At 41.5% G+C, this 12,714-nt stretch overlaps 1 protein-coding gene across 7 annotated transcripts in view; it reads right to left on the bottom strand.

Annotated features, from left to right (window-relative positions):
- Positions 1-12,714, bottom strand: part of MYO1D (myosin ID) — a 157,564-nt gene that overhangs the window by 88,907 nt on the left and 55,943 nt on the right. For 6 of the 7 annotated variants that reach the window (XM_035347447.1, XM_035347449.1, XM_035347448.1 and 3 more), the window contains exons 15-16: positions 5,803-5,969; positions 1,265-1,472 (exon numbers count right to left, since the gene is read on the bottom strand). In XM_035347447.1, the coding sequence (XP_035203338.1) occupies positions 1,265-1,472; positions 5,803-5,969 (375 nt within the window). Of the gene's footprint in view, positions 1-1,264; positions 1,473-5,802; positions 5,970-6,529; positions 7,778-12,714 lie in introns of those variants that run through there. The other variant, XM_035347453.1, reaches the window with a different exon arrangement.

The raw sequence follows: 12,714 nt of genomic DNA, 5'->3' as shown, positions 1-12,714 counted from the left end.
CCAGCTCTTGTATTGTTCCCCCTCCAGCATATGTTGCTTTTGAAGTTACAAAGCCAGCTTCAATGTGTTGTGGTCCCTAAAACCACCTAAATGATTCAGGAGTTTGCCAAGTCACAACAATTCCCATTGTTTAGAAGAATATCTTCATAAGCAAAGTCTGAAAACGCGTTTGCCCTGCAGTCACAGAATGTGAAATTATTTATCCTAAGGGTAATGCCAGAAAGAGCTAAAGCTCAATCCCATGTTCAGAGGAAGGTGCAACATGCAGAGGTCCTCTTGCACAGTGCCTTAGGTGTCTTACCCTTTGTCACTCTGCTACCCTTTCACCCAAGCTGCTGGGGCAGTGTTTTCCAGAGCCTCTGCAGCAAATGTTTCCAGTGTTCTTGTGATGTAATTCTCCGGGCTTGCATCTGCAAACCCCAATATTGCTGTTATAGCAGGTTCTCATGGGAAGAAATTGCCACCAATGTGCAAATCAGTCCTTTTCCCCTCATTTTCTATCCCTTGGCTATATTTTTTGATTTACACTAGGAGACTCAATGACATGTATGAACAAAGCTTAATAAACCAATATGCATGAGCATCTGCCCTGATCATTTTCTGCTCAGTTAGCAATAACACGATTGTCAGAAAAAAAAAATAGGGAGTTTGAGCTGGTCCTTACGAAAAATATGCAATTATGGGAAAAATATGATAAGGGACCATGTGCTACAAGGACACCGACGGAGGATGTTCATTTGGGGATCCTGTCACTTCTCTTCCTACCAGGCCACTGGGGAGAGTTTTCCCTGTCCTTTTTCTCCCTCTCCCTGCTTTTCTCCACCCCTCTAAGCTTTATCATTAGAGCTGATGTATGCCATCAGCTATGGATCCACTGATAAGCTTTTCCGCACATAAACCTGTTTCAACATCCTTTATGTAACATTCCTCAACATTTATCCACAAAAGTTCCTTCAAGTGTCTAAGCAGCCTACTTTTGCTACGTAAAAAGTTATTTTTTTAAACAGTATCCAACAATGCTACTAGTTCTCCTGATCACAGTGTATCATACTGCATCAAGATTTTAATGCAGCTACACAGTATTACTGAAAGAGCTTTTTTTTTTTTTTTTTTTTTTTAAAAAAAAAAAAAGAAGCAGTATTCAAACTGCAGCATTCTACAATTTGTACAGACTTGTCACTTCTGTGAGCTCACTTGCAAAGAGAGCAAAGGGGTTTTAAGGAAGGTGAATTGAGTTTTTTAATGCAGTAAAACTAAGCTTTACCTTCTGTAGGAAGAGGACAATCCTCACGAGCATCTTGGCATGCAGTTCCTCCAAGGTGAACAATGTTCGAGGCGTACGGATAAATATCTTGGTCTTCCCATAAGCAACGTCATGCTGAAATCCATGACTCTCTATGAGCTTCTTCACAGCATCTTTGTCTGAAGGGAGGTCATGGTTTGGCCAAGTGAATTCTGAGATCATCTTGTACCTGGAATTACAAGGTACAATTTACAAATGCTTTGTATGCAAGGTACATATTTACAAATGTATGCTTGCCATCTATGTCCTCAAAAAAGCCAACCTTCAGCACATCTTAGAAATAATTCTAATAAAATTATTTGATTACAGGTAGAAGAGCTTCAGACATTTTGTGTAAAAGATGTTACTCTCAAAACCCAAAGTACATGGAAAGGGAATGTAAGAGGTATGATTCTGAGCCACTGAAATTATTGTGAGGAGCTCACTTCATCAACACAGAACTGATGTGACATGACAAACCTCGCCACTGTCTTCCTGAAGACTTGGCAGTTCCATTACTCACACCCCCTGCATTTGACTTTTTTTTTTTTTTTTTTTTATTATTAAGTTTCAAGGAAGAAAAACTTTGGTTTGCTCACATTCTACATCAGGAATCAACTGTAATCAACTACTCAGTCAGAAAACCTAGATTTAAAAATTCTGCAGATAATGTTCCTGATCATTTTTGTAGCCATTTCTAAGAAACTTCATTATTTACCAAAGCAGCAGACAGTTGACTGCCATGGTTTGTGCAAACAACACTACCGCCTGTAATCACTGTTTAACCACTCACTCTAGTCCTTCCTTCCCAAACCCCTTTTCACAATAAGAGAGAGAATGCAGATTGGAACTAAGACAACCATGAATCAAATACAAAAATCATTTCAAAATACCTGTGCTTTGTAGGATTTACTATCCTTGCAAAGTGCTGATTGCGTGAACAGACATTTGTAAAAAGCAACACTGAATTTTCTGCATATAATTTATGGACATAATCAAAAATGCAATAGACATTTTCACTGTTATATTACCCACATTCATGTCCTAAATAAAACATGCATGCAGCAATCTTAACCACTTCTCTATTTAAAAGCCCATGATGCAAGTTAGCCATCAATCTCAATATCTTAGACATTCAGAATTCTCAGCTACTCTTAAACGGCCACAACAACAAACCTTTTTACAAGGGGGTGGGTGCACTAAAGGGCTTGATAAACAGACTAAAATAAGCCTGAATGGAAATACCACACTGTCACTTTCATTCATCAAATCAGCCTATCTGAATAAGCTTTTGAAGAGGGGAAAAAATGGAGGTGTGCACAGCACCTAAGCAGGGCACCCTATCAGTGTGAGGGCTGCAGCACACAGAACAGAGATCATTGATAAGTAAAACGGGCATATAAAAAAAACTCAGACTCACAACAGAAGATTCTGCATTTATACTTGGCTGGCAAAAGCATTCCCTCTCTCAAAAGCACATGCACGCAGGACATAAATATTTCACACTGGTTTCTCTTTCCTGTTCTCATCAGGACAACGTTCCTACAATAATTAATTCACTGGGAAAATCTTCCACCTCAAAACACTTACATTAGGAAAAAAATAGAAAAAAGAAAAAAAGACAATCGGGATGGCACTGCTAACCCACACTTTATTAAACAGGTCTGCTCAGCTGATGGGGCCAGAAAAAACAGGGAGAGATGTCAGGGAACTGGAAACATGCCCAGCCAAAGGAAAAAAAATAAATTATCTTCCTACTTCACAACAGAAATAGGGCTGTCTCATTTAAAGACATCCCAAGACAATGGGACCGTGAGCAGGGAGACCAGCGGTGTTCAGCATGGCGCTTTTGTTCCTGCCAGGCCCGCGCAGCGCCACCAGTCCCTTCCCCGCAGCATGGCCTGGCTGCCGCTGCAAGGCAAAGTCCTGACCTCGCTGCTAATTATAGCGAGGCAGAACCCAGAATAAAGCTGCTCACTGACACCACAACCCTTCCCCTCTCCTTTTGCCTAAAGATCTTGACAGCTTTCAAGGTTACTTGTACAGTAAACATCCATTTCTCCTTCCCTGCCTAGCTGCAGAAACAGCCAGCATGCACGAGGCTGCTCCTAGAGCTTAGGATTCACACGCAGCTGTCCTAAAAACAAGATGCTAGTGAGCCGCTCGAGTACAAAGCTTTGCTGAAACATATTTAGTCTGCACGTGAAGCAGGGTCATTCTCTTCTCCCACCGCTGTGCAGTTGATGGATATCTGGGTGTTGTTTTCATGCTATGTGTAACACTGCCTGCAAGCAGGCACACGGATGCCTTCATGGTCCGAGTGTTGGGCTACACTCGCATGTAGCCGTGCCCACAGATTCTTCCCCTACCCCACACAAACCCCATTCTGAAACCTACTCAGCAATTTTTTGACAATATAGTCAAAAGAAAAAAAAAAAAAAAAGTATCACTGCTGTTTAAGACAGGTGGTCCTGGCGTGCATTTAACACAATTAGATGTAGTTACCAAGTGACAGCACATCTCTTGGTGCAACCAAAAAATGATCTTACTTTCTACAAATTGGCAGGGGCAGACTAGTTTGCACAGAGCTCAACTAAGAATTCTCCTAATTTCAATGAAATGTTGAAAAGGACGTTCTTTAATGGTCTTAATTGTGCTTCACATCATTTCCTTCTGTTAGTATCAGCTACCTTGTGGTATTTTAGAGCTAAATAGCAACACACACTTTTATTATGAAAAGTTTTTAATATTTTTTTTATATACATGTACATACATATATATCAATAGGCACACACATACAGATATATCTGTCTGTATCTCCTGTCCCCTCTCAGAGGGATCAGCAAAACAAAACATAGGTATTGTTCTGGGATCATAAATCACGAAAGCTTCAAGATTTATAGGACTGAACTTTTATAAATGTAGGCAAACAGACAACTATGTTACACCCTAAAATCCCCTCTTACTCTAGATCTGTCTTCAAAAGAGCCCCACTTGCAGGGCAAGAGTCCAGAGCTGAAGGGCTTGGAGACTCCCCCATGCTCTGTCTCCCAGTAAGTCTGTTAAAAAGAAAAGGAATAGAAATGCCTTGTGATCCCTGTTCAAAAGCCATTCCAAAAATGTGCAGCTTGTATACAAGTCATATCTCCTAGCCCTTTTAAGAGGGGCAAGTCTCACTCAAAAACAAGGAACAAAGAATTATGCCTCAGCAAAAGCAAAACAAAAACAACATCCAGGCCAGAAGTTTTGTTGTTGTTGTTTTTTAATTTAGAAAAGTCATTGTAGACTGGACTCAGAGCAATACTGTGGTATGCAAATACAATGTCTGATATCTTACGCTTTAGATGTTTAATCCTACTCCAGGGTTCGGCAGAACAAATGTTGCAGTAGCCTGAAAGCTGTACCAGTTGCCATGTGCTAATTTTGTTTACTGGCTGTAAAAAACCACTTCTGGTTTTAAGATTACAGGAGCTCATCAAGCGTTCTTTAAAAGCAAAGCAGCTGTTTATATTAATAGTCATTACACAAATCTAAAGAGTAAATTGTAATAAATTCCACATGTGAGGGCAGAAGCAAGCACTAACCACTGCATAATGTTTAAGAGAACTGGTAAACAAGACTGCAGCCTGTGTTTGATAAGCCATGCCCTTTCGTTCTGTGTCAGGTATCGTGAAACACCCAGGCAAATCTCCACTGAGAATAGCAAAAGATCTTTCAAAAGCACTTAGTTTCCAACATACAACATCTCACCTGCCTGTTTTTTTCTTTTTTCTTTTTTCTTTTTTTTTATTTTTTCCTTCTCTCAGGGACTTTTCCTCACTTGATTCAACAAAAGTAAACATCAATTCAATATCTTAAGAGGATGGATCCTTAGTACCCATATTAATTTAATGAAGCTGTAAAACAAATTGCACTCTAAAACATTTCATTTGTCACAAGTCTGTTAGGAATAAAGAGGCCAAGGAGTATCAAAACATGTTTTAATGGGGTCATGTTATTATCTGTTTTTCAGACTTCCAGTTTTTAATCCAGAGGTTTCCTCCTGCACATGCATAATGTCACTGTGCACCATTAAGCACTTCCCAAGAAACACAACATCTGTCTCTTTCACTGCAACAATTAGACAATATTCAGAGAGAAAACAGAAGTTAATTAGTTCTGGTTTTAGGGTTATGCTCTGGGGAAGAACCTCATTACACATTCCTTCTGAGGAGACTAATACAGCAAATGAATTTTAGCACGAGGAAGATGAGCCTGAGTGCCAAGCACACACCTCTAAACACATCTGCTGCCACAAAATGAGACAGCAGCCAGCGTCCTTGTTAGACCTGTGTTTTATTGTATCCAATGTCAGATATTAAAACAAACACACACTACCACCCCATATGCTCAAAAGTGAGGATCACAAGCCCAGAGGACTTGAGACTCACGTCCACTCATGGGGAGACAGCCAAATTGTTCCAGCACCCGAGCTGTCTTGCAATAAGCTGAAACGAGTCGCTTGCCAACCCCCTCCTTACCTGTGCAGAAACTTCTCGTACGTTTGGCGGTAGGCAAATCCTGCTCGGCGCACTCTCACGTTTTCCAGAAGGCCAAGGTATTCAACCTGATGCCTGCAACGTTCCTCGTCAAAAAGCTGTGGTGACTTCTTATCGTTGGGCTTAATGCAACGGACATAATAGGGTTCCTAATGGGACAAATCAAACCGAGTTTCATTCAGAAAGAAAGAGTCTATAAAAATAAAACAGCTTCTACATGAAAACCTTAAAAAGTCAGTCCACCGTACTCATTTGAATGAGGTTTGGTTGTTTAACAGGAATTACGAGGTTAGAACAGAAATGACAAGTGACACACAACATGTTCCTCCCCTTAGCACACTGCAACAAGATCTGTTACAGGATTGTGTTACTCATTCGAGCTCTATTGTCCCTTGCTGTATGTCAGAACCAGTTTCACATCCTTCTTCACTACAGACTTTGATAATATTAAAACTAGTCTTCATAAACAATACAGCAAATTATATCATTCATTGTACTAATAGTCAGATAAGGCTTTTCCAATATCAACACAAAAGAAGCATGGATTACTCTACAATTTTTAAACTATGCTGCATGCAACTCCTACAAAGCTTGTAGCAACATGCTTGAATGATGGCAGTCACTAAACACTGCTCTGTGCAAGGCAAAAGCTGGTTCCCTTCAGGCTGGTTCAGCATCACAAGCACATCACAGCACGAATGCGAGCCAGCAGCATTCACATTCTTCTTTCTGCACCACCCTGGAGCTGCACAGGGCAGACAACAGCGAACAGGACATGGGGCCACTGCTCCATCCACTCCTGCCTAGTGCTGGCTGGTCTGACCCAAGCCAGCTCAGGTGAGGGTCCCACAAGGCTGCACGCCTTCCACTGCTGGCCAGCCTGCCCTCATCAGATATGCCCCATATGCAATCCTACAATGTATTTTTTATGTCTACTTTCATATTTTATGAGGTTAAAGGCAACTTTCAGTTAGGCCCATACAGTCTATAACTAGCACCAGCAATGCTTGTAAAGGGTGACTGTAATTCTTTAAAACTAATCTGCTTAAACCGCAGTGGGGTTTGAAGTTGATTCATTTCTTCCTCTTCATTGCTATCCCACTTCTAACTTTACAAGGAGAAAAAAGGATGTTAATAAGCATCGTAAAGGCTTGAAGTGCCCACCCTTGTTTTTCAAGGTAAAATTGTATTCTTATAACCTCAATATATACTATTTTTACAGTAGCCCTTGCAAAAGGACTGGCATATTCTGCAGGCTGGCAGAGCCTCATGCAGAGCAATCTCATCATTAGCTGAGGAGAGAAGTCAGATGAGGATCCCAGTCAGCTCTTTCAGCTCAGAAGGTCACACACAGAGTGTCTGGAGATGTGCTTTGGAGGATGTGTTGAAGATGCACCTCAACTGGAGTTTTTCAAAAAATCTGTTTATAGCAACACTGACATTATGATAAAGGGAGATAAGCAACCTCTCTGAAATGTTAACATTAGAAAATTCAACTTTCATAATCACAACTGATAATTAAAGGTTTCAGCAATTTGCCCCTGGACTTGATGAAACATCTGGCTGTACAACCACCTATAAAACTGTTCTCTGAGAAACCACAGGCCCTTTCCCCAAGGGCTCTCCACAAGAGTCTGTTCTGTTCCAGTACTACCTGATGGTTTCAATAGAGATCTGAGTGAAGAAGTACAGTGTGTTTACTAAATCTGTAGGTAATGTTTCAGTGTGCATGGACAGAACTCACAATTTCAACAAATGGTGTGGGGGAAAAAAAAAAAAAAAAAGGATGACTTTAATGAGGACAAATGCAAAGTTCCATGTTTATGTAGAACATGAGTCAAGTTCATACTTTTCTAACAAAGGGGCACAGAAAGGACAAAATATTTACCAGATTTCTACTTATCTGAACATTGCATTCAGTTTCAGGCACTGAAGTTCAAATGAGATGCAAATGGACCTGAGTCAGTTCAGAGGAGAACAAGAAAGATCAGAAATCCAGAAAACATGATCCAGAGAAAATACAGTTTTAGTCTAGAAGGAGTGAGAAGCCACATAACCGTCCTGATGGGAAGCACTTAACATACCTTACATACGTAATATACCTAAAGGGTAGATAAGAGAAGAAGTAAATATTCTGTTTTTAGGACAAAAATCACCAGCTTTAAATACAATATATAAAAAATCAAGTTGGACATCAGGAGAACAAGGGATGGGAACAGAATGCCTGCAGAAAGGAAGGGAACCCCCATCGCTGGAGGGGAACAGACTGAACAAGCATCTGCATGGAGAAGAGTGAGGCAGAGGTGTCCTCAGTCAGGAGGTGAATTAAACGCATTCCCAAGGTTCCCTCTAGTCCTATTTTCTATGATGTGTCTATGATTCAGCCTTGTTTTCTGTGATTTTAGGTCACTCTCCTAAATTCAGGATAACATGAATGGCCCCAAATTGCTGTTTTCCCTCCAGTAATGCTGAATAAAGAGGATCATCCCTGAGTATCCCGCTAGTGCTGGCATAAACTGGAGGTACACAGCACTGACACGTGCATGGAGGTTTCACACATTAATGAATTCGAATAAGCCGAATATGAGTAATGAACAGGCTAAGACATAGAGGCCTTGTATCCTCGAAACTGATATGAGCCAGTGATCTTTTGGGGAAGGTGTTGGACTGGAATGTTTCCCTGCTTTCCTAAGCTTGTGACACATGGCACCAAGCTGTACCTTTCTCCTGTAGGACTGTCCTTGGAGTAGGAATATACTGGTGGAGAGCTGCACTGAGGAGAGGGAGCACAAACTAAGCCAGCCACACATATGTGTGTTGGCAGCATCCCTGCTCTGCCTGTCCTTCATGCAGGAGCCCAGGAGTGGACGTGGGGAGCGAGCAGGTAAACAGCAGGGCATGAAATGAAGCTGCTGCTGTGGGCCAGTTGTAGACTCATGGGATCGTTTAAGTTGGAAAAGACCCTCAGGATCATTACATCTCCTTTCTCTTCTAGTGACTTCACCTCTCCATGTGATGTGCTTCAGGGATAGCTTTTTCACAGTCTCGTTTGGCTCCTTTCCATACTGGGGAGATGTGGCAAACCTGCACCCAGTGGAGAAAACTGCCCTGCTGCCAAATAGCTGCCCAAGCCCCTGGGAGGGCAGTGCTCTCTTCATCCTGCTCTTCTTTTCAAATCTCCAGAGAGCAGCAGGCTCAAAAAAGAAAGCAGCATTGAGGACAGAGCATACACAGGATCTTTAAGGTCCCTTCCAACCCAAAGCATTCTGTTCCCCCAGACAGCCATGGGACAGATCTGTCCCATGTGAGGTCTTCTCCCGAGCTCACCGTCACACTAAGTACTTTCTTCTGCTGCAGTAATTCAACACAACCTGCTCCTATTCTATTTGCTCTCCTTTCCTTATGGAGAGGATAGTGAAATACAACACGCTGGTAAAATTTAAAGAGTTTTAAGAGATTTATGCATGAACCTTTTAAGCTTTCTTCTGAAAATTCTCTCTGCACTGAAGGTAACAAGGTTTACAGGGTCTTTATTCATTCGACAGTCTCCTACCAGCTCTAAGAACGTGCAATCTGCGTGGGTGACAATTTTTACTTCAGTTGTAGAACTCGGCTGTGCCATGGGGACGCAGCTGTCAGCAGCACTCTTCACGCTCTCTCAGACATCATGTGTCAACCTCTGAAGGTAGAAGCAACCCCATCTGAACTTCAAATCAGTGTTGAAGTAGAAGGTTTGATGTGGTCATGGCAGCTATTACTGGTGAGGAGTAGGAGTTTGCTGGACCTGAAACCTGCGATTTATAATCCCTGTATTGTAAGCTCTCAGTTATATGGCAAGAAACAAAGACAAGGTCATTTATCTGCTAGAACGAGTCCTCTAATGAACTTGAAATAAGCTACTTAGGAAAACTGCAGGATATGCAGAGAACTTCCTGAATTACAGCTGAACTTAGAAGCTATGAAGGAGTCTGCAATTGTGAAGATGAATGGGCGGCAATTCTCCCCATCTCCTCCTGCTAATACACGGAGCTTGGGCCACTTCTCCATCCACACGCTAGTCACCCAGACTGTCACACAGACAGACCTATCCTTGTGTTAGTAACAGCGTCACTAACATCAGAATGATGCTTAGCCATGCCACATCTGCCCTCAATACTGTTGTGTTGCAACTGATGTCAAGATGAATATAAATCTTCTGATGAGATTGATATCACAGATATTTATTACACATTCAATCCACTGAATTGCAGCATCTTGAGAACACAGTAATTAAGAGTGTGAAGTCAAGAAAAATGCATCTCTCTTCTCTGCCTCACGGGAAGTGGTGTCATTGTTCATTACAGACATCACAGTGTCCAGTTCACAGTTATTTGTTATTGCTACATAAACCCCCTTCACCACTGCAGATTTGTCTGCTTGGGTTGTCATTCACGTCTTTGTCATTTGAAAATGCAACAAACCTCCGTACAAAAAGTCTACACTTCATGACTTCAAGCCCAGTACAAAGGGGAGTGAGTGACTCTATCTGCATTTGATACAAAAGGCAGGAGTCAAGATGCTGCTTTCCTTTTGGAAAACAGGAATAGGAAGTTCCTGTACAGACAGGAGATCATCTATCAGTGCAATTACAGTGTAATTAAAGCCTCTCAGCAACGACAGCTACCAGGGTAAATTCTAAAGTAGATTATTCCATGCTTACAATCCCACCAGCCTCAGCTCTTCAGGGGGATAATTATGCAGCTCCCATTATTGCACCATGAGGCTGTCAAGCCTGGAGCTGCATTTTATAAATGGAAGAACTGAAATACAGAAGCACAAAGGCCCCTGTTCTGAATGCCGTTTAGGTGCCTATTTGATTTTTTTTTTTTTTTAAATGAAGTAAAGTGATTTTTAGGTTTTTAAGTATTAAAAAGAAAATAATCTGGTTTATAGTTTTTGCACCCTAACCAAACTCCTCCTTGAGAGATTTCTATTCCATAGTTTATAGCTCATTGGATGAAAGAAGGGATAGGACACATCCAGCACAAATTTGTCAGTTCTATGTCCAATCAGTCACAGTGATGACATTATAACTTACTAGAGATGAAGCCTGCCAAATTGATAGGAGAGGTATGGATGAAGAAAAAAAACAGACAAAAGGAGTTACAGAGAAGGAAAAAAAGAAAAGAAAAAATATAAAAAGATAAATGCCCAGAGAGAGTTTCAAAGAATCTCATCATTTACAGTCATGTCAGCCAAAGGACTTCCAGTATCAGTATTTAAAAAGAAAAAGAAGAGCCACCCACAGCAAGCCATCACTGAAAGACCAGATTCTCAAGAGAACAGTATGGGCAGTAAAATATGTGCTTGAGAAATGTTACATGGCAACACGGCAACTCTATAAAGCTAGAGCATTACATATATATAGAAACAAACAAATAAGAAAAGCTCTTTGTTCTACCTATCACAGCTTTCTGCCCAAAAGACTCAGTGTATGTCTGGAGGATTACAGTATTGTTAAGATACCAGCAGTGATAACCACCACTTCAACTCAGCATCCTCCAAAACCATAGTTTTTGAGACTGCATACTTGTAGGGACATGTGTAGATATAAGCTAAAGTTAAATTCATATTTGTGAACAGCTCTTGCAGTGTTTGAAGATCACTTTCAGAAGGATGTGACACTAATCACTGTACCTCCTGCCCCTTCCTCTCTGGGACCGCAGAACTCTGCTGCATCACTGGACCCCAGCGTTAAAGCAGAATGCCAACAAAACAGAATTTTAAAAATAAAGTTAAATAACCAACTCACCCTGTAGGTATTGATTGCATTTACAGAATTTAAGATTTGCTTCTGTTATTATTGTTATTATTCCTTCTCACCAAATTAGCATTTTTGGAGACTACTACCCCAAATGACAGGTTCAAAGATACTGCTGACACTGCTGAAAACACTGCAGTTTTTCTGGAAAGCCAAATGAGTACCAACGGACTGCCAACCTGTTCAAGGACTGTAGAAACACTCCTCATAAACATGGCCTGAATTAGTTTACAGAGAAAGATTAACCAAGCAAGAACAGCCCAGTTGGACTGTGAGGCTGGGATGAGGAAGGCAGCACTGACTGCGCTTTCACACCGCGCACACTCTGGTAGCGTTAGTGAATCACCAGACTGCAACAAAAAACAAGCCTGTCTTCATCTCGGTTTTTGAGAAACAGTTGAGAAAATAATGAATTGATATTACCTCTCCCTATGGAACCTTATTCCTCTGTCAGCTGTAGGCCACAGCAGTTAATGCTACTTGCATAACACTTTTCAGAGAGCTGTTTTCACCAGCTGTTACCACAGGCTTCCCAAAAAACGTCCTGCAGGGCACAAACTGCAGTCAGAGATGCTGAAGTTGTCATTGTTGATCCCCAGAAGTGCAACTCTGGTCCCAAGTTAAGCATGGGAAAAATGAGTAACAGACCCAAGGGAAGAAGCTGCGGTACCTGAAATTGCAGTGAGTGGCGTTGCCCAAAAGAGATCGCGGTTTTGCCAGCCCAGGAACAACAACTGCTCACCCACTCACCAGCCCCAGCAGCAGCAGGAGAGCTGAGACAAGTACTCAAACTGGCAATGACTCGGAGGCAAGGTATCCCGTTTATTTGCACCGCATAACCAGCATCTAGCAGAGCATGGTTTGAATGCCTAGAGTTCTTAGCTTGGTAATAACATGCACATTATCTGCCCAGAAAGCCACCTCGAAGAGATCCTCAGGCCACAACGGCCAAGCAGCAGCACCATCTCTTTGCACTACGTTTTACTGTTGGAAGTACACAATGATTGTCTTCAAGACCCTTATCTAAGCAGCCTCTGGTTTTCAGAGTACACCAAAATTTACATCCTTTGAAGAAACATAAGCCTGACCTCAGG

This window comes from Oxyura jamaicensis, chromosome 27 (assembly GCF_011077185.1).
Source record: "Oxyura jamaicensis isolate SHBP4307 breed ruddy duck chromosome 27, BPBGC_Ojam_1.0, whole genome shotgun sequence".
NCBI lineage: Eukaryota > Metazoa > Chordata > Aves > Anseriformes > Anatidae > Oxyura > Oxyura jamaicensis.
The sequence above is the reverse complement of the archived record's forward strand: the minus strand, read 5'-3'. Positions and strand labels throughout refer to the sequence as shown.